This window comes from Schistosoma mansoni, chromosome 3, assembly GCF_000237925.1.
Source record: "Schistosoma mansoni strain Puerto Rico chromosome 3, complete genome".
Classification (NCBI taxonomy): domain Eukaryota; kingdom Metazoa; phylum Platyhelminthes; class Trematoda; order Strigeidida; family Schistosomatidae; genus Schistosoma; species Schistosoma mansoni.
Window position 1 is genome coordinate 12,226,626 of NC_031497.1, and position 22,328 is coordinate 12,248,953.

General features: G+C 39.2%; 2 protein-coding genes across 2 annotated transcripts in view; one reads left to right on the forward strand and one right to left on the reverse strand.

Annotated features, from left to right (window-relative positions):
• Smp_127510 (putative myosin XV) overlaps positions 1-22,328 on the reverse strand; it is a gene marked incomplete at both ends in the record, with an annotated part of 195,567 nt that overhangs the window by 3,003 nt on the left and 170,236 nt on the right. The gene's annotated exons all lie outside the window — the stretch shown is intronic.
• Smp_210070 (host cell factor-related) overlaps positions 4,075-22,328 on the forward strand; it is a gene marked incomplete at both ends in the record, with an annotated part of 58,471 nt that continues 40,217 nt past the window's right edge. Inside the window, 7 exons of the mRNA XM_018799254.1 lie at positions 4,075-4,093; positions 11,643-11,675; positions 11,717-11,788; positions 11,871-12,235; positions 14,477-14,545; positions 14,642-14,998; positions 17,005-17,316. Of these exons, the coding sequence (XP_018651061.1) occupies positions 4,075-4,093; positions 11,643-11,675; positions 11,717-11,788; positions 11,871-12,235; positions 14,477-14,545; positions 14,642-14,998; positions 17,005-17,316 (1,227 nt within the window). The remainder of the gene's footprint in view (positions 4,094-11,642; positions 11,676-11,716; positions 11,789-11,870; positions 12,236-14,476; positions 14,546-14,641; positions 14,999-17,004; positions 17,317-22,328) is intronic.

Here is a 22,328-nt window from a genome sequence, read left to right on the forward strand (position 1 = left end):
CGACTATAAAAATGACGCACCTCAATTCGTCTGGACAATTTCCGTCAATGTATCTATTTATCTTAATAGTCTCATTAGCCCTGATGAGTTGATCTCTTACGAAACGTAATGAATATTTATTTTCCCTTAGTATTGCTTGTTTGAATATTCCCATCGATGTGTTAGGACTGCAACTAGTCAGTCTTAAATTGGCATATGTGCATACTGCGCGTATAGCCTTGATATAGCCTTAATTCACGGAAATTGTAAGCAAAGATGGATAGTGGCTTGCAGTGGAACCCAGGACTCGCGTTTTTCCCTATTTGGGACTCGTCAGCAGAGTGGATAACGCGATGGCGTTTGAGGCGAAGGGTACTGGGTTTGAGTCCCAGAGTGAACATCAACTCTTAGATGCAGGTCCATCCAGCTGAAGAGTCCCAAATGGGACGAAACGTGCGTCCTGGATTCCACTGCTAGCCACTATCCATGTTTGCTTGTAGTGAATATTTGCTTGTCGGAGACATTTATTTTCAAATGGTTGACTCGTTATCTCAGATATTTGGTGAATAAACTTTGCAGTGGATGATTATGCTCAGCTGTAGAGTTCCTGCCTCAGTACGGTGGTTGGACTTGTTCATTGTGGATACGTAATTGAGCTATGCTAAATGGAACATTTTGTCTTTTCTTAGAAATTGATCTAATGAAATAGAATGTGTTTAAGTAGTCATGCTTTAATTATTCCATCACGAGTGTCTAAACTTTATTGGTCATGAATACTGTCTATTCTGCTTCTCGCAATTCCGTTTTCCTATCACTTCATCTATACCGTCATTATATAACACCGATAAGATATGCGGAATGTGTAACTTTGTCCTGAGCCATCCTGAATACTTCTGCGATTTGGTGGCACTACCAGGAAGCATGCATTAATGCATCAAATTTGATGGACTTTATTAACGTTCATTCTCGACCCTGATTTGCTTGTCGCAACGTGACCTCCAAAGGGCTTTTCATTCTTCATATTGAACATTAGAGTCTTACATTATTTATCTGATGTATAATAATTTGTCGTTTGTTTATCTAACCAGTGTGTCATATAACATGTCAACCTAATTGAGTATCTTATTAGAGAACTGCCTTTCGCATTTATAACAATTCGATCTTGGCTATAAACCGACGTGCCTCATGTAACATATTGATATTTATGTCTTGTGTTTAAGAGCTCGCAAAATGTACCTACAGGTGAGGGTGGTTGTTATTAGGAAATAACGGATCAATAATTAGTCAGTGACCTAGGCATTTCAGGAGATTTCAGTGAAAATCACACTTGTCTACCAATACGACCGTTTGATTTTTCTAGAAAATCGTTGTTTGTTTAACTGTACCAAAAACACTTTTCCTTCCGTTGCCTCTGACCTTGCACGAACTCGCTTACGCTCCACAGTTCCGCCTGTAATATTTGGCACGTCTTGTTATTCTTTCGGTACCACGAGATCACCGACTAATATACCATATTGCAACCATTAACATCCTTCTGGATTTTGGCCTACCGAAGGATCCAAGTCGATACCTGGCACGTAATTTTCCCGTAGTGGCAATCATAGTCAATCGCGACTCGACGTCATCTACATTACCTAGACACTGTAAGTGCATACAATACACCTAAAGGGTGTACTTCGAATATTTCATTAGTGTCCTAAGTTGGAAGTAAAATTCATGCGACTCTTAGGAGATTCCTAGACGTTTCTAAAATGGTGTTGCATTTTAAAAATGACTTACAAAGATGCCCAGTGTTTGGTATGTCATGTAGCGTGGAGTTAATCTGAGAACGCGGTCAAACACAAGGAGCCATTTCGTAAGTGATGATAAGCCTACGACATTTCAGTTAATTGTGAGACCATATATGTAATTTTCTCAATGTATCAAGTTCTCCAGATGTAAGTTCAATTGGTGTTGGGTATCATTCCATAGTAACTCTTGATCAGGCATGAAAATGACTACAATACATTTAGATGAACTAAACGTTAGGACGTGAAATTAACTTTGTCTTAAAAATGGCTTGCTTTTATTTCAAATAATTGTTAACGCTGGGATACGTTCGTGCTAACAATTAGTGACTTCGATTTTAGCACTTCGAACCATACTCTTTTTTTCGTCCATCTAACTTGACCAAAACGATCGTTTATGTAGTTGAGTCCTAATAATGTTAAAAAGAGCATCATCGATAACAAATACACTTAATTATCGATTCCACGTCTGTTTGAAGTGACAAGAATTTGTGGACTGCGTATTTATTATAAAATACAAATTTTTGGTAAACTGAATCGGAACTTCGCAAACGGAATTCACAGTGAACAAAAGTGTATATGAATATCAAACTTTGGCTACATTGGTGCGCATGTGTTTATAGTAATAGTGTTGGGATGACCCTGTATTTTTCTCGCAAGCGACATGACAAGCTCAGGAGTCATCAAGGAGCATTTCAACCAATCAGCGATTAATTAGAAGTTATGTTACTAAAATAACGAAAATGGAAAAGTCACATGTGGAGATCCTGATTGGCTGATTAATACACTGCTACTATGTTTAGCAGTATTCTAGAACTTTCAATAAAACTCAAGGTCTCTTAAATTACTATAAAATCCCTATATTTTCTGTACATGAAGGAACCCTGTAGTAAAGTGCTTCCCTCACACTTTGTGCCTTTTCTCTGGTCTTCAAGTCGGTGTGTAGTTCTAGCTCGGGGGTTACGGAACTAGCTTAGGGAAGCGAATATAGCGTTCAACCGGCCAGACGTAACAAATAGCCATCACAGATTCTCAGTCATGAACTTGTAGATGGCGTCAAGTCTCGATTGACTATAATCACCACTACAATAAGACTACGCACCAGAAAACGACTTGGGTCATTCGGCAGTTCAAAAACCAGAAGGCTGTAATTGGTCCAGATAAGGAATATTTATTGGCGATCTCGCGGTATCGAAACAATACGGAGACATGCCAACGAGTACAGGCAGAAAGGTAGAGCGCAAGAAAGTTCAAACGATTAAGATCGACAATGGAACGAAAAGTGATTTTTATACAGTCAAACAACAACGAGTACAGTAAAACAATCGCCGATACAATTGGTTATAATAATAATTGTTTCCATTATATCGACCGCGTTCTCGTCGAGAAAAGTAGGTCACTACAAACTCATCGTTTATTGTGTCCTCATTACCAGTCTGCGTACAACATAACGGAAATTCTAGGTAGGCCGTGGATTTTTGGGTCTAGTTAAACCTGGGTACCGTTCAAACGAATTATATGCATTTGACTGTAGTCAAAACTCACTTAAATACAACTCTGTCAATTAACAAGCATTTGCTTCGCAGTTCGATGACTATCAGTAAGTTCGTGGGCTTGTTGCCGCTACACACAGGAAAGGACATAATTATTTACACCCAAGGCAAAGTTTTCCGTCAATCTCATCATTACTCTGAGTGTCTGAACATTGGTGAAGTCGTGTCTCGTAGAGTAAGTTGATGATAATTTAGATTGTCAAAAGTGATTCGCATCAAACAAAACCTTTTGAAAATTTTGAAAAGCAATAGATTTACACACATAAAAAATTAGAAGTTGTCATTTGTCAAGAAATCTTTTCATGGACAAGGCTATCATCCCATCATTTAGTTCAGTGATTTACCATGAAAAAAGTTATGGCATGTGTTTTGAGTGTAGAAATTAAGTTTTAGTGAGCAAAGCAGCGTGATGCTTTGTTTCTGACGACTCCGAAAATGTCACGACAACACTTGAAGTCCACGTAAACACCAAATAGTGACTTGTAACGCACACTTCCAACTTCAAATACAGAATATCCTCCACGAGTTAGTTGTTCAGGGTCATTGATAAAGAATCGCGGCAAATTTCGAGAATGCTTACTCATCCAAGACTTAAATATGAGAAAACATGATATTCATGCAATCCAACGGACACTCAACAGAGCCTCAACAACTGATATACGGAATGACCGCCTCTTGTCGGGCTGTTCAAGGCCGCTAAAACGAAACGGCGGGCGGCCTTAAAATTCGTGCCATCCTCCTTCACTCGTTTTGCTATGAGAGAACACAAAAGGGGTAATTTCTGTACTTAATTACCTTCATAATTCATAAATTCTCCCTGAGGAATAAGGTTTATTCTCTCAAATCCTAATTTGTCTATGCACCTGAAGAAATACCAAGTACAATTAATATTAAGTATTTCCTATGTGACTATATAGAAAGTCATACTCTGATCAAAGCTGTTCTATATTAGTGTTATAGTTGGTTGTATTGTCTGACCACTTCATTCGTAGTTTTTTCCTAGTTTACTATTATAAGTATCAGCCAAACCATGTCCAAACAGGCAACGAAAATTGTTTTTGATGTCAGGGGACGAAATGAGAGAAGCTTTCGCCCAATAAGCGTTCGTTTCTAGTAGCAACATATCATCAGTTCCATCAGTTAAGCATCTGGGTATAGGGTCAAAACAGAAACAGTCAAATTAGTGTGATATAGTGCTCTAAACCCGACTTCAGTTTAGATAGGACAGGTGGCCTGTGTAAGTTCTGGTAATCGTGGTCTCCACTAGAGCTTCAATCACGTGTCGAGGTAATGAATTCTAATTGATGATTCGATGGGAAATTCGATAGTCAGTAGACAAGTAATTTGTTCTGGATTTATGAACACTTTTATTGTCCTCGTGAGTTCTGTTTTGGAAGACAAGAAAAATGAGGTCATATCATATGCAAATTTATTACTTAGTAATTTTAAAACTCATGAAGTCGATTCTGCTTCTTCGATATGACAACAGAAATAGGTTTAGTTTGACCAGTCGAGCATCATATAGGAGCTGTGATGTCCCGAGAATCAGCTTATTCGCGGTTCTTTGAACCTTTCCCAACAACTTACTGTCTTTTTTAGACAGGGGCTAGCCGCCTGTATGCAGTACTCGAGTTTAGGACGAACGAATACTGCATATGAAGTCAAAAAGCTTTTGGCATCGGCATGGCTAAATACTCTACATATTGACCGGAGGGTTCTGAAACCTTTGGCGTCTATCGAACGTCAGTATGCAGTAGTTTTTAAGTCTTGAATAACGCTGACTCCCAAGTCATTGTGTGTCTGAACGACAGTAGCTCAATATTATTCACCGTGTATGTACCTGTTCCTTGGCGACCAATATACATCATAATGCACTTGGAAGCATTTATCGGCAACTGCCAAATTTAGACTACTCAGATAATTTCTGCAGGTCATTTTGAAGCTCTAAACTGTCATCTTTTTGTTGCTCGCCATATCTTGACATCATCAGCATATGACAAAATCAATGATAATAGGAGACTAAGAAGGTCATTTACATGCAGGATGAATAACACTAGCCCCAAAACTGTACCTTGAGGCACTCCGCTAAGCAGTTTCCCACCTATACAACTTTTTTGACGCCCAACTAGGAAGTCTTTTATCCACACTAATAAATTGCCTCCAAGCCTGACGTAACTTATATAACAGTCGGTTGTTAGAATCTTTGTCAAAAGCCTTGCTGAAGTCAATGTAGGCTACATATATAGGTAACTTCTGAACTTTAAGAGCGCACCGACTCTCACGGGCTACCAATAAGTTAATGAGGCAGGATTAACCTGTTCTAAAGCCATGTTACCTTTCCGAAAGAATCCGGTTTCTATCGAGCTACTTAAATAACTTTCGTACAATTTTTTCTAAACTTTTAACAAATATGTCGGTCAGGCTAACTGGTTGGTAGTTCTCAGGTTTATGTTTCGTAACTATTTTAAAGACAGGACTTACTATAGCATTTTTCCAGTCTTTTGGCAATCGACCCTGGGTTACAGATAGAGTGAAACATATGCTTAAGGGATTCGCGACAAAATTTGCTAGTTCTTTCAGTAACCTATGATACATTTCATCGGGTCCCACGGATTTGTATACATCGAGCTAATTTAGCAGACCGAATAAATCGTGATCCTTAACGGTCAAAGTATCCGGGATGTGTGTGTGTGGTGGTGTTTGTATGAACTGAAGGGGAGGGTGTCTGTACGTTATATGCATTGCTAAAGTAATTTGAGAATACCTGAGCATTGCCATAATCGTCCTCCACCAATGGTGAAGCACTATTATCTCCTCATAATGCTGTAATATTTCCTCGTCCCTTAGTCATTTTGTTTTGATACGAATATAAGCGTTTAATGTATTGTATAGATTTCTTAACACGTTTTTCTCCGTACAACCTATTAGACTTGCGGAGGCTCGAGGTACAAATATTTAGAGCTTCATGATAGAGATCTTGTTTCGTCAGTACCCAGTAACATAAATCTCCCTTATATTCTTTTACAGAAAAGGGTGCGCACCTCGGTGAAAAGTTTGTTGTACCCCTTCATGTAATCCGAGGGATGTGCGGTGCAGCGATTTTTATGTACAAACTTCTCGTTATCAACAACTATTTAGGAACCAAAGACTAGGAGTGTATGGTCACTTTTACCTAAGGGTGGGATGTAATGCAGGTTTGTGACGTCATCCTCATAATAGGTCAATATGAGACCTAGTAAGGATGATTCGGAACCCGTGTCGTACCTAGTTGCTTCTTTCACATGTTGCACTACAACACATGCAATAACCAAGTCAACTAGTTCCTGTTCAAAGGAATTTCCTGACAATTCGGTCCTCAGATTTTTTGGATTAAAGTCTTCTAAAATTAAACATCAATCACTTAATGACAATGTCTCGAAACCGTTTAGCAAGGCCTCATTCACCTCACAGTTTGGAGTGCGGTAGACTAAACCAATCTTATACTTTGCATTCAAAGCGGAAACTAACAAATTCGCAAGTTCCACTTTCATGGGATACTTTATCAATAATGGTAGGTGGGATAGTACTCCTAATGATTAGAGCTCTTCCTCCACTTTTATGCTTCTGGATTCTGCCAGCTCTTACTAATGTGAAAGTTTCAGAATCAAGTTTCGTATTGTCTATGGACTAGGTCAGCCACGTTTCTGTGACGGCGATTACATCCGGCTTAGTTGAGTCTATCTGTACATCTGGCCCCCAAATGCCCTGATACGGCCGAGAGTGGGGAGAGTCCGCCCTCCCTCTCGAAATGATCTCATATGACCACGCGTATATAGCCTCTGCTAGGGAAGTCCTACTCACTGCCTTCTCGTGGCGGGGGTGTTATTTACGAAATTGAGAGGACGAAAAGCGAATGTCTGGCGCTTTAACCGGGTCGGTGGACACAGCGAGTCCACCTAGGGGAGTTGGAAAACCCTGATTCCGAACCAATGGTGCACATGGGCTCCAGTATCCTGAGGGAACAAATGGCGTGTGAACCAATCGTTGGTCACCGGCTACCATGGGACTGCATCTCCCCACGATGCTCCACAGCCTTGTGGGTTAGACCTTTAGGTCAAAGGCTCTGGGTGTGGCCCCTTAAGAAAACCATCTGCTTAAGTTTGGGCATCTGAGCAGTGTCACAGCCCTCACACAAATCAAATGAGATTTGTGCGGCGCATATGTATTTGGTGCCCCTTTGTACCAATATTTATGTGTTCAAATAAATAAATAATAAACATCTAGCTCCGATCACTTGTTATGCACGCTCTCGGCATTTTTGTAACAGATCAGAATATCATTTAAATGGCTTCATGCAGCACCCGAAATGGCCTCGGCACCACTCTCTCCAGTATTTAACCTTGGCTTTTGCTCTTCCTCAGCTTCTCATATCTTTGTACTGTCTGTGTGAGGCAAAGATTTACGGAAAAAAACTCGACTTCTTTAGTTTATGTCTGTTCTGTTGAATTAAATCTATCTCGCTGTCAAACTTGGATACTTTTTTAGTAGCTTGGTTTGATTCTGTTTCAAGTCTACAAACCTTTAGCAAGGTGACTCCTGCGACTTATTGCGTCATTAGATGGTTAGGTAGGTCTTTTATCAAACCAATGTGATTCTCAAAGCGATTTGTAGGTTCTGAGCTCTCACTCTTTGTGACTCTATGAAAGACAACTGGTTTATCACTATGATCAGTCTTCAATTCCTCAGCTGCTTTTTGGGGAACTGGCTTTACTTTGGCAATATGAGGTCGCTTCTTATTCTTGATTTGTACCCATTCGTCAACCGTCGGAGTAGCAATCACAGTCGCGTCATACACACTGAGGGATCCTAGATGATTATCGATGACTTGGGTGGTCAGATTTCTGTTTTTCCTACTAGAAACAGAACTAGTCTTACGATCAGGTTTTTTAAGCGTTTCCTGCCGACTACCATTTAGAGGACGGGGAACTGAAGAAACTTCTTTTCTTGAGCTTTTATTTCTAATAGACCTCTTTAAATTCTGTCCTTCCTCCATCGGTCCGTGTAAGTCAATCGACCCTGAGTATATTTGAGGTAACTTCACATCAATGTGTACGTCGACTGAGAGAGTACCATTTAATGTGTCTTGACTACACTTGCTAATACTGCTTTTTGCAGCCCTCACGATTGCAATGGCCTCGGATAGCAAGCTGTTTGCGTCCAAACAGCACTACTGACACAACCACACACAACTATTTTTGCTGAACTATTTAAGAGCCTCAGGCGTTAGATTCGTGCGAAATTCATGGTACCATCTTTTGCACTCATCGCACTGCATGGTATTTGCTTGAACCACTTCACCTGGGTGCATATTTTTGGGTTTGACTATACGTAAAATGTAGGAAGTACGTCTACTCTCCAATCTACTTTTTCGTACTTCTAGTCTCTTGATTCTTTCTAGAATAAGTTCTGGAGCTGAACTTAGACAAGCCCCTTAGATGATGCATAGGGTTTTTTGTTATGCTTTGAGTTATTCAGATGTTGCCTATTTTATGGAAGCTAGAAACCTAGTGATTTAAGCCATTCCTCTTAAGGCTTAAGTCTGTTTGCAAACTAATTTCATAGTTTGGTTTAAGGTACCATCCAGAGGATTCTTAACTTTTTTAAAGCAGTCAAGGAATCACTTTATTATCATACTCCAAATGTGGCTGAACAAAACCCGAAAATCGAGTGAAGAATTTCGCTGTCAAACGAAAAAGTTGCGCTTTAAAGTAATTAGTGCTAGGTTTATTCTGACGGCTTTTTGCCTACATTTAGCACACGATTTTAGATAATCAGTAACCAAGACAAAAACCCATTTTTCAACTAGTAACATCATAAGCGGAAAATTGCCTAATTTTTCTATGTAGTTGGTGGTGTCACAAATGGACTACACTAAAGTAAGCTACTTTAAAGTGTTGAAAGCAAGTCCACTGTTGCTCACCAAACTTTGAAGTTAAATCAGATTCCCCACGAGTTCTAGTTTATGATGCCGATCGCAAACGTCTTTCTAAAGTCTTTCTAAAGCCTCAGCAGAAATGAATGTCTCAGGGGATACTGTCTGAGGAAGTTCATTTATGTAAATCAAGAAAATATTATTACTGAACCCTATAGAGGACCCTACCATAACGCTCTGTAGTTTGATAACATTTGCTGTGACCCTATATAGTCTATTACTAGGTGTAATTGAGGTGAATGTATTGACTGTAACTTTGTTACCTCGTCTCATCTGTCGAACATTGCATCCAAGGTTTATACCGACTCCAAATAAAGTACAAAAAGCTATAGCTAATCTAAAACCAAGAAGGGCAGCTGGTTCAGTTTTAGCGATTAGTTGAACTAATATTTTAGCTAAAATCTGCGAGTTGGACGTAATTCCATCTGACTGGTCGCAATCACTGATTGTCCCAATATATAAGAAAGGATCAAAATCATCCTATAATAACCATAGAGGGATTAGTTTGACTAATATAGCATCTAAAATACTAGCCTCAATAATTATTGAAAGCCTAACAAAGACTCGTGAAATGCAAACCCGAGAAAATCAGGTTGGCTTGAGACCTGGTTGTGCCTGCATCGACCATATATTCACTATTCGTCAGGTTCTAGAACGCAAGCATGCTTATCGGCGTCCGACAATGATAGTTTTTCTTGACTTGAAAGCATCATTTGACTGTGTAGACCGAGAAGTTCTGTGGCAGTGTCTGTCATTAAAACGTGCACCTCAGAAGTACATAAACCTTGTGAAGGCTCTTTACTCGAACACTACCAGTCGAGTCAGAGCTGTCATGTGACTTTGCAACCTCAAGTGGTGTCAAACAAGGCTGTCCACTATCCCCATTGCTGTTTAATTTCACAATAGACCCATTGCTGGAAATAACGTTCTCGTCGACTGAATTTTCAGGAATTGATCTCCTACCAGGAGGCGGTGCACTTATTGACTTAGAATACGCAGATGACAAAGTCTTGTTTGGTGAAGACTCTGGTAAAATGCAGAGTTTTGGTAGAATTGAGCAACAATGCCAGGGTGTTTGAAATACGTTTCTCCTCCTCTAGATGCAAGTTGTTGCTCCAGGACTGGCCTGCGTCAGCACCTGAATTAAGGATAAGGAGTAGAGTAGTCCAACACGTCGATAGCGTCACTTATCTTGGAAGTTTGATCAACCCTAATGGATGGGTGTGTGAAGAAATCTCTTCACGAATAAGAAAGCTCATTTGGCTTTTGCCAACTTATGTCAACAATGCAGACGGCGAGATATCCGTCTATTTTTTATTTACTTGAACACAAATATTCGTACATGAAGGCACCAGATATATATGCGCCACTCAAAAAAATTGTCATTTCAGTTATATGAGGGCTATGATACTGCCCAGGTACCCAGGCCAAAGCAGGTGCTTTTCTTAGGGGCCACACCGCGAGCCTTTGACCTAAAGATCCGATCCTCAAGGCAGTGGACTATTGTGAGGAGAATCAGTCCCTTGTCGCCGGTGACCGACAATTGGTTCACACGCCATTTCTTCTTTCAGGGTACTGGAGACTATGTGCACCATTGGTTCGGAATCAGGGTTTTCCAACTCCCCTAGGTGGACTCGCTGTGTCCACCGACCCGGTTAAAGCGCCAGACATTCGCTTTTCGTCCTCTCAATTTCGTAAATAACACCCCCGCCACGAGAAGGCAGTGAGTAGGACTTCCCTAGCAGAGGCTATATACGCGTGGTCATATGAGATCATTTCGAGAGGGAGGGCGGACTCTCCCCACTCTCGACCGTATCAGGGCATTCGTGTTCACTGAATCTCCTAACGTTGCTCCACTGCCTTATTGGTTAGTCTCAAATTGTGACCCTAAGCCGAGTACATCTAACTGCATTTTGTAAATGGCTATCATAATGTATAATAAGGCTCTTTGGTTTTCATTTGTGATGTTTTTTATTGTCATGTGTATCTAAACATTGTTGGGCCGTTTTATTAACTCGTATTCTTATCATTTCCGGTGTAGTAACTGCAAATATCATTAGTCCTGTTCACATATAGTTAGGGACTACTGAATTCCTGGTCGACTTCTTTAATTGGTCAAGGATTACTGCTTAGTCTAATTTTAGCTTATGGTTAAGTTTTATTGAATTGTTAGAATGAACAAAATATACTTGTCTTTGAGGCACTATCTAAAAAAGATGAAAATTCACTTTAATTTATACTGCTGAAATAACAAGAAAAACCACAATATGAGTAAGTTGGATTAATTATAGTAGTTTTGTCCTTAAATGGACCTTTGGGTAAATCTCTAATAGTGTATTTCTTGCGCTTCAGCTGCCATTCCATCGGGTGATCTTATTTCGTTGGGTATGTTCTCTATGTATATGATTTTATCTTGAAAACTTTAGGAAGCAAATCAAAGAAGGTTTCTGTTTCACATGGAAATCCTGCCAAAAAGACTAAAACTCAATCAATAGAAGGTAAAGTTTTATACGACAGTTTTCCAGCAATATTTTCTATCTGTTCTCTTTCTCTAACTTATCCACTATATAACTTTTTCAGTTGATCCCTCCGAATTAGTTACTCGAGTGGAAGCGGCTTTGTCTGCTAATGATAATAATCTGGTAGAATTTCTAGTATCTTCAGCATTGAATCAGTTAAAAACTAGTTCTGGGCATGGTACTTTGGGCTCCTCTTTGTCATCTGGTTCTGATTTTCGCCCAGTCCATAGTGGCTTAGGTTCACGATTATTGCCCGGTATTTCACTCGGCCTCTTGGTACTAGCACAGGATCATCCAAATGTGTTTATTCGGCCTACTGTTTTGGACCAACTTATCTTGATTTTGTCTCTTAGTCCACGGGAACTTGGAATATCCCTACCTTCGGCTGCTATCACAACTATCATGGCCCGAATTCGTGGACTTCATGTAAGTGTTTCACTTGGATCTTTGTCATGAGTACTAACTGTTATATCGATTGTGTGTGCGTGTGTGCCCATTTGATATATGACGTGATGATTCCCGCTTATCAGAGAGCAGTGAATTATCGACGGGAGCAATGATACACGAAAACCGAATGATCAGTCTTGAGTACTTATCAGTCCTACTTTCTGCCTAGCCCAGCCAGTTAAGTCCCGAACACCAATAACAGCCTCTGCAACATGCATCATTATTCCCAAACATACTGGGTTTATATACCAAACAGACAGACCACATCGTACCATAAAATAGAAAATAACATTTATACAAGATTTGGCAAAATGTGGCTGTGAATAGGGGGAACAGTAATTAATAGACTGGGTATAACTCAGGAATGGTAAATCGTGCAGTAATAGTCTATGAGTCAAAATAAAGCTCATAATAAAAGGAACATGAATATGAATAGTTAAGTTACTTAGCAATTATACAATTGGAAATATAAATATTACATTGGTCCATAAATAGTTCTCAAAGTTACCACTCATAATTCTCCACAAGATATAACACTAACATATTTTGTAGAAATCAAGTTATCTGTGCTTATGCAAAAACATTTCAGCAATTATTTGTCCGGTTTGGTGAGGAATTGAAATGTAGCATGTATCTTGTTCCTTCTGTGAATAAAAGTATTGATGAAAGTTGGCAAATTGTAGGTTTAGCTCCTCTTCTTTGCACACTCACCAATGTATAGGCAATCGCAACAATCGAACAATCATCATACTCAACTAGCTTGTTCTATGAATTGAAAGGACTCAAATTTACACACATTCTGTTGCACAGTTTATCACTCTATGTGCTAAAGTTATATCAAACTCACAGGAAACTACACTAAGCATATTGGAAAAACTAAGTCTTTATCTTGTTCTCTCCAGGGTATTTATTGATATGTTATCTTCGAGATTATTGTCGAAAACATCTCATGGCCAAGTATTAACGGAGAAAAAGGTCCGAAATACTACTCGTTGCAATTCAAACGGTATGGGAAAATATGATTTGATTTCAAACCAGGATTGACTGAGTTATCTAGGGCATATTCACTTCTAAAGACTATATCGTGACATAAATTGGAAATAGAATAGATATCTTAAGGTTGTTGACTGTTTTAGTGGTACTTTGAACGCACGTTTCGTGATTAGAGCATGTGTTATGTTATAAACCAGTGGTTATATACTTCATTTGATACGTTGGGAGACTATCCACAATAGTACATGCATGTTTACTCTGTTCTTCACTACATAATATTCGTTTTGTTTATACCTGGTCTGCGCGCCATGCAGTGTATGTGACGGTTATTGCTGTTGAGAATCATTACCACTTGAAACCACGCGCTACTGTTAGGTGTCTTATGCTATCCCAAGTAGTATATAATTTGTTGTGTATCTACGATTGTTTCCCAATAAAAAAACATGTGTACCACAGAGTTTCATAAATTACAACTCGGTAGACTTCTCACTTTTATATGTTTGTTGCTTATAAAGTTCAACATAGATCGGGTCAAATGTCTCAGTTATTATTCTTGATATTGTTATTATCTCTTACCATGACTCAGCTACTCTTAATACTTAGTATTCTTTGAACACTCTACTTCACTCGACGGGTCCTCAAATCAGAACACTATTGAACAGGAACGTGATTGTATTCCAAGTAAAAATGTTGATGAATGAAAATGGGAATCATCATAAGGAAAACATTTGTATGACTTTACGCTAAAAGACTCTAGAATCTTCTCCACGTATCCACTAACGCTGATTAGTCACGAAATGGTCAATCAGCGTGCTCCAACACAATCATGTACGGGAAATGCTTTTATCCAATCTATATACCGTTAACAGATACTTAAATGACTTTACTTCACAACTCAGCATTTTTAATGCGTTTAGTTGTTTGATCAAACCATACCAACTAGTTGTTTGATAACTCAGGTGTTTGAGTCAAGTGTTGGTTCACTACCAACCAATCTTGTATGATCACAAACCATAGTGTAATTCGGTTAAATATTGTGTGATATAACAGTTATCCCTAATCCAGCACACAACATAAATAGGCTTCTTAAATTACGATAGTATTTGTTTCGTTGTTGCGAAGGCATTTCTTCCGCGCAACCTTTATGCGCAAATGGTGTTTCTTAGTAGTTTTCAACTTTGTTACTACGAATAAGACTGATGGTTTGTTATTTTCACTTTACTTTAGGTTCTTATCGCAAATATACTGTATTTAGCCTTGAGCAATCAAGCAAAATGGCCTTCAAAATTAGTAAAGGTTAGTTATGATTGCTTATTAACAATTCGGAATTTTCATTGTTATTATAGTAGTTCTATTTCTGTTGTGACAAATGTTTTATCCCTTGTTCCGTAGGTTTACTTAGAAGATAGTCTAGCCAACCGAGTTTGGGTCGATCAGGATGAATGTCGGTTGTTTGTACTAAATTTGGAAACCGTATTTCCAAAAACGTTTGGTGATCCACGAGGTTTATTTTCAATTCTATTGTCAAATCAAAATGGATCAATTGGATCTAACCAATCTGGTGGCAGTGCCAACTGCTCAACAAGTACGCCATCAGTGAATGCAGTGTTTAATGTGTTAGGTCTAACAGGCATCCAACCATATTTGGGATCAGATCCTTTAGTACTTGGTTCCACTCAGTATGAGAGAGATGAAATAAGTGAAGCCGTTTCAAATGTATTAAAAAGCCAGTCAACTTCAGTTACCAGAGTAAATTTTCATTTACGTTTTTTAAATGATTAGTCTATTCTGTTTTCGTGGTAAGTAGATTATCTACTCGTTTGTTTTTTGATAAGCTAATCTTCGGGCACTTTAAATAAAGTGGGATCGTAAACCGTTGCTTCGGTAACCAATTAAGTTCATTATTTAGAATAGAACACGTAGAACTGTTTATATTGGACGTTGCATGAGGTTTACACAACCAAACATTACTTTTGAGCAAGTCATTTTACTGAGTGTCTCTGTAAAAGGTCTACCTTCCCTAACAAGCGTGATCGCCGAAAGTATTCAGGCTACCCCTTTTGAAGTTTCAGTCACTCACCATTTTATAAAACAAAACAGGACCCATGGTAACTCTCAGATCCTTTTGCTATAACGTCAGAGTTGATCAATCCTATCATGAATTAAGGACGTAATAACACAGTTCATTATTTAAGACCACTTCTTATTTTGCAATAGAAAATTTAATACTGTAATCACTCACCGTGAGCGACAATTCGGCTATCGGCTCAGTATTTACAATTCAGATACTCTAAAAGGAGTCAGGTTCTCTCATGAAATATGAAATTGCTAATTGAACGTCTTAATTTGAACGAAGTCTAATATGAGTCGAGTATCACATCCGAAGTATAATCTTATAAATGTATTCAGATTCTCATCACACTTATATCACTACTGTAGTATTATAGTGTGCACTACTTATTCGGACAGACATAAGTAGTATGTATCAGGAATTGGGAGTAGAATGCTTACCAGGAGGCTGGAATAAAGAGAAGAGAAAGGAAGGCGAAGAGCAGTCGGGATCACAGCAGTATTGAAAGAATGATGGAGTATGTAAAGGACAACTAAATGAAGATATGCAAATGATGTATTTAATGTATGGTTTTCATATTTTATAAAGCTACTGTTTGTTTTGGCATAAAACAATAAGTTGGTTTTCCCCCACCTGAGTCGTCTCTCACTACAATAGTTACATGGAAGCTTGCTGTTCGCATTAATTTATTTTTACTGACACCAGGGGCTATGGTGGTAGTATTTTATTCATACATCGCCAGTGTCATTTATTGTAACCAAAGTGTGCTGCATATTCGTTTAGTGTTCAGTCCGTAGTTGTTGAACTAAGTGATCTAATAATTTAAATTGTCCATGAAATTACATGTTGTCTTTGTATGCAGTGTAAACTTCGGAATACAAAAAAAAGCATTTGTTGTGTAGTAAATCAGTCAAAAAATCCTGGTCATTTATTCTACGTTTCTGTAACTTGTTGAGATCTTGGTTCAGTAATCCTTTTTGTAAAAGAATATCAAAATAATGAATCTATCAGGACTTTATGCACTTGATTCTTTCTATGAACTTGGAGGTAATCTAAAACAGTAATCTGTGCAGAATAATACGAGTCCATTTTATTTCACTACTAACAAGATGTAATATTTTAAAAGGTCCTAGTAGTTTAAACCGTTTTATTTCATCAAACACTAAGTGGATTTCTTTTGGTCAGTGTTAAACGATGGTATTAATAAGAAAATTTTGAATGAAAACAATAGATTATGTATGTAAGTTGTAATTCGTACTCTTATCCATAGACGTGGTCTCTAAGCTGCTTGTCAGCATTTCAAGATAATGGTAGTTTTTTGCTAGTATAGAGGTAGCATTGCTTAAGAAAACTAAACTAGTTTGTGAAATCGGTTCATTAAAATATTCCCCGTTCGTTCGATCGTTATCTGCAAATAGTGGTCAGGATAAAATTAGTATTATGGCCAATGATTAGTCACTTAGCGTTTTAGTCATGTTCAGTAATGTTGTTGTGTATACACTGAATACGATGGTTAGTCAGCACTGTATTCTTCACAAGATATTTCTTTCTTTGAACGTACGCGGTTATTCTCTACAAATAACTATGGTTTCCAATAATGTTAACTTTTTCTAATTTGATATACTCTTTCTGATTAGATGAGTTCGGTATTTTGAATTTCACTTTAAATCCTTTGTATTTCTAGACTATATTTGGGTGTGATATAAGTTCTCATGTTTTACCTCGATTTGAAGCTTGTCGCCAAGCTGTAGAGGTCATAGTGATCAATACGTTGAGAGATGCTCTTGGTCGAAGAAGTGGTAATACTCCATCCACTTTACAAGCAAATGCTACAAACGCTAGTACATCATCGTCCGTTATATCAACTTCTTCATCAACTTCAGTCACTAGCGGAGATGCTGCACAACTAAGGAACCTTCTACGTACACTTGGTATGGCAGCTGGTATATCTGAGATTCGAGGGCTTGTCGCAAACAGACTAGAGCCTTGGCTGACAGTAAGTTCACCAATAACTTTATAATTTAAAATCATTTTCGTCCTAATTTACTGTCTGATGTCATAAGTTAGCACATGAAACTGTCTAAACTACTGTTTGAAGAAATTGGTTATAATTGTCATTACATTTGTTCTCGAATTTATTAAAAAGGCTCAGTGCGGATTCAAGTTTTCGTTTTTCTTCACCAAGGTCATATTCTTAAAAATAATCAATCGATCGTCACATACAGTTTAAATAATAATAGTCTGTAGTTTTAGGGATAAACTTTCAACCTCAAACAAGATTTCATTCGCAAAATGGTATATATCGCTTAACAGTAAGCACTTTCAGTGCTTTTTAGTAACTTTTTTCGTAAGTTCATAGACGACCTTCGTCCTAGATCGGAAATATTAACATCATATTGTTTTACATGATGTAACTCATTAACCAAGCGCCGATGCATGTTCTTAGTTTTAAAGCACCTTTTTGTTTGATGGCTCTAGACATGCTGCTCAGTTTCTTTTTCCAAAGTAGGTTTAGGGGGGGGGAGTGAATTCGAAATTGCTACCTAACAACTGGAATTTCAGTGCTTTGACCACTAGTCTACCAGAAAATAATCGTTATTATTCAAGCGATAGACATGTCCCTTTTATTATGTATACTTTTCAAAGAACTGACGTAATAATAAACGTGTGGATATTGATGGAATGGGAATAAACTCCACTTTCGTCCGCAATTTTTGTCCTGCACCTGTCAACCAACCAAAATGAAGCGGAAACTGTTATTTACATTGTCGTAATTCATTATTGAGGGCGTGTTTCATTACCTGTCGTTTTTTCTGGCTTACATGAAAAGCGTAAAGTTTGTGTATGGCTGTATTGGTCACAATGGTAGTGATGACGAGTGTACATACCTAATTCACTTTATGGTATTGCTCTTTTTCGACGTAGGAAGTTAATAAAATCTCACATCGTTTTGGCTTTCTCTGCTTATTACGAGCTCAGCGAATTACTTGACAATGGTTTCAATCCGTTAGCTGAATCAGTCAGTCAGTCAGTTACAACGTAGAACTTCGTACGTACATACATCAATTCGAGTTACCATACCACATTAGCACAGAAATGCAGTTGTCCATTCAAATCCCATAGTGGTAGAGGCAGTAAGAGTATAAGCAGTAATCCAAAAGATTAGGGTTTGAAGATGTTATTCAAGGAGTATAATCCAGTGAAATAAATTTGGAAAGAGAAAAAAGAAAGGGGTATGAAGAATTCAGAAGATTATAATTTGGGAGAACACAAAGGGTGGATGCACATTCGCCATTGCAAACGATTTTGAGCCATGTCATTCAAAGTCTCTAATCATCGGTTGTTATCATCTCGCGAATCCTAACCAGGTAGTCTACACCTACCAACATGGCTCCGTCCACTTGTCAATGACTTCATGGATTTATGCCATGTTTTGGTCTGGCCACCCCTAGCTTTCTTCCAACCTACTTCTACACCATAAAACATATCGGGGTAGCCGGTGGTTGGGTATACGTAACACGTGTCTCAGCCATCTCAACTGATGAAGTTTCACTACTTCATCAATCGATTTGCCATCCTTACCTAGTACCCGCTTCCTAACGACTGCATTACTTACCCGGTGGTCCCAGGATATACGAGCAATGCGTCGAAGATACCTATGATCGGATACTAGCTGCCTAAGTATATCCTCTACTCTTGTCAGCCATGTTTCACTGCCATAAAGTATGACAGAACGAACTGCTGCACAGTAAACCTGTCCTTTGGTTGCTAGACGGATATCTCGCCTACGCCATAAATGGTACAATTTGGCGAAAGCTAGTTGAGCCTTCTCTATCCGTGTTGAGATTTCGTCAAGCACCAGACCACAAGGGTTGATAAGACTCCCAAGATAAGTGAAGCTGTCAACACGCTCAACTACTTCACTTCCTAACATTAGTTCAGGTGTCGATGCAACCCAATCGTGAAGTAACATTTCGTATTTCGAAGTGGAGAACGGGATACCGAACATGCTTGCATTGTTGCTTATTGTGGTCAGAAGAATCTGCATTTTGTCAGCGTCTTCACCAAATAGAACTACGTCATCGGCATATTCTAAGTGGACAAGTGAGTCTCCTGATAGAAGTTCAACCCCTCTAAATTTGGATGATGAAAGTGTTATTTCTAAAAGCACGTCCACGATAAAGTTAAACAAGAATGCAGTGGGTGGACAGCCCTGACAAACAGCACTTGAGGCAATCAATTCTGATGACAGTTCGTCATAAACTGGTCTATACAACCACGTCCAGGACGAAAGCCAGCCTGGTTTTCTCTAGTCTGCTCTTCACGAGCTTTGGTTAGGCGTCCAAGTATTATTGAATCTAATATTTCAGACACTATATTAGTCAAACTGATTCCTTTTTGATTGTCACAAGAGGACTTTTGTCCTTTCTTATAGACTTGCACAATCAGTGATTGGGACCAATCAGATGGAATTACATCCAGTTCCCACATTCTACCTAAGACCTCAGTCAATCTCACTGCTACTACTGGACCGCCACCCTTAGAAATTTCAGGGTTAAAGCTGTGAGGGCCTGTTGCTCTCCCTCGCTTAAGATTTCCTATAGCTTTTTCAACCTCGTAAAGAGTTGGAGGACTTACCTCAACTGGCCATTCAGGTCGACTGCAGATCGTGGGGAACCGAAGTGCGAATGAAGGCCAGTCGTACTGATCCGTAATGTGTTCTGCCCATCAATCCAATCTTCTGAATTGCCTTGCCTATCATTAAGTAGAACCCTAAGAGGCTTACTTTCAGCGTCTTTCCTATGTCCATTAAGACGCAAACACATACGTGCTCGCTTTAGAGCATGATCTGAATCTAAGGATGTGCTCTACAACAAGCGACAGTCTTCTATCGAACCCCTCCATCGGTAGCTGATAGAGACCTGATCTAGTTGGTCCAACGCTGGGACGAATTCGGGGGTTGCCATGTCAAAAGATGTTAGTATTTGCAAGAAACAGGCGGTTACCTAAGCATAGCTGCAACAAACGGTCGCCATTATCTGTTCTTTGAGCCACCACACCATAAAATCCACCGAGGTGCCTTTCCCTTTCGCTTAGTTTACCTACTTGAGCATCAAAGTCACTAGCCACTATTACTACATCAGAGCACCTAGCTTTTAGGGGAAGGTCGGAAAGCTTCCTGTAAAACTCATCTTTCACATCATTTGAGCTGCAGTCAGTGGGAGAGACGACAGGCAGAGACGACAAATAGGCAACGACGAGTGTCCCTATCTTTCCAAGTCCTTACTGTTCCGTTTAGTCGGACAGCTCATAGACGACTGTCTACTGGGATCCAGTCTAAAAGAGGAAGTTCTGCCCTAGGACTCAATGCTATACTTACACCAGTGAGGCCAAGGAAAGCAGCATCCGGGCTTCCAGATACACGAAGTGTGAATCGCGTTGGTTCTTTATTTTGATATGTTGAGGTCAAATGTATGACGCTGCTCGGATCCTGTATGCGCGTGTTGGAGACGCAGCACGTATCGATGGCGCGGGATTCTAATGTTCTAGCTAAAGAAGCCTGTTGTCCTATTTCGCACAGTATTCGGAAGTTAAAAGCTCCTATATGTAATTCAGAGCGTGGTTTCAGGAGACCGGGAATAACGTTCCGCGTACTGGGGTCGTTTGCATTGGCGGTGCGAGGTGATAAAGGGAAGTAAGAAGGATTAGTTGTGGAGATAAAAGTTATAAGGAGGTGTAGGAAGGATATGATTTTGACCAGCTTGGTCTCATGTGTTGTTACGATTATGAGGGCTGAAGTCACTTCCCGGCTTCCCACACCATGAAAGAGTATTTCTTGAGGAACCTGAAAGGAAAGTTGGATTATTGTTGGTCCTAACGACCTGGGAGCGTGAACGCAGAGATTAAGGGACAACTGCTTAAAGCCGGTAACACACGGCCTTTTTGTGGGAGGCTTTTGACGTGGTACCTCTGTTCTTCAAATGGGTTTTCGCCGGAGACGGAAACCCGTGAGGTAAGGTGAGGCGTGACATTTCTAGGGTCGATCTTTTCTAACCTCTTCCTTCCTTGTGAGAAGTCAGCGTCGTTGCAGATGCTGGTTGTCCGAGGGAAACACCTTACTGCTGTCACAACTAAGTACAGTCAGTAGTACGTCTTCACTCTCAGACCTTGAGTTACTGCTCTTAGCCTTACCGTTCTCCATTCTACCTGCCTGGCATGGTAAAACCTACAGGAATAGATATTGCCACCAATATAGCTCAGTTGGGTCATTACGGTAGGCAAGCTCGATCACCACGTCAAGGTAGCACCTACAGTTGAGGTTTGTTGAATCATAGGTTATTTTATATTTATGTATAAATGTGCCGAAATCTGTTATTCAGTAAATTCCTCGACGTTCATTACTACATTGCTTGGAGAAGAGCTAGAACGAAAAGTTTTCCAAATGATTTAGCATAAAGATGTCTGTTTATGGACTAGTGAGTCATTTAATCTGAGTCTCACTCATGGTATTCACTGCAAAAGTATTTTTGTGTGATGATAGCCAGGATTGGAGTTTGATAAATCTTATTACGGTGTGAAATATGATAGTAGCAATAACGGTAATATCTTAACTAGTGTACTTTTATGTGGGATATGTGTCCTGAAGAAAGGTAGCGCGTTTTTCGTAGACTTGCTTTTTAGACTACAGAACGTGTGTTGTCATTTAACATGTCATACGAAAATTTATTCTGAAAATAAGGAGCTTTTCTCTGCATACATCCAGTTTTAATGATGCGAGAAATTCGAGTAAATGGCTGACAATTTGTAAACCCAAATTTACGAAGTTTATGTCGATCAGCTAGCATATATCCCTTTCTTTTGTTTTAAAACCTGTACTCCATTGAGCAGCTGAGTCACGCCTTAGTGAAAACAGCAAGATTTGTCTAGCTTTTTTTCTTAATAAGCTCATAAAAATGGCAATTTATTTCGCTACAAATTTCTCTAAAACTTTTCTTTGCAGATTGAATT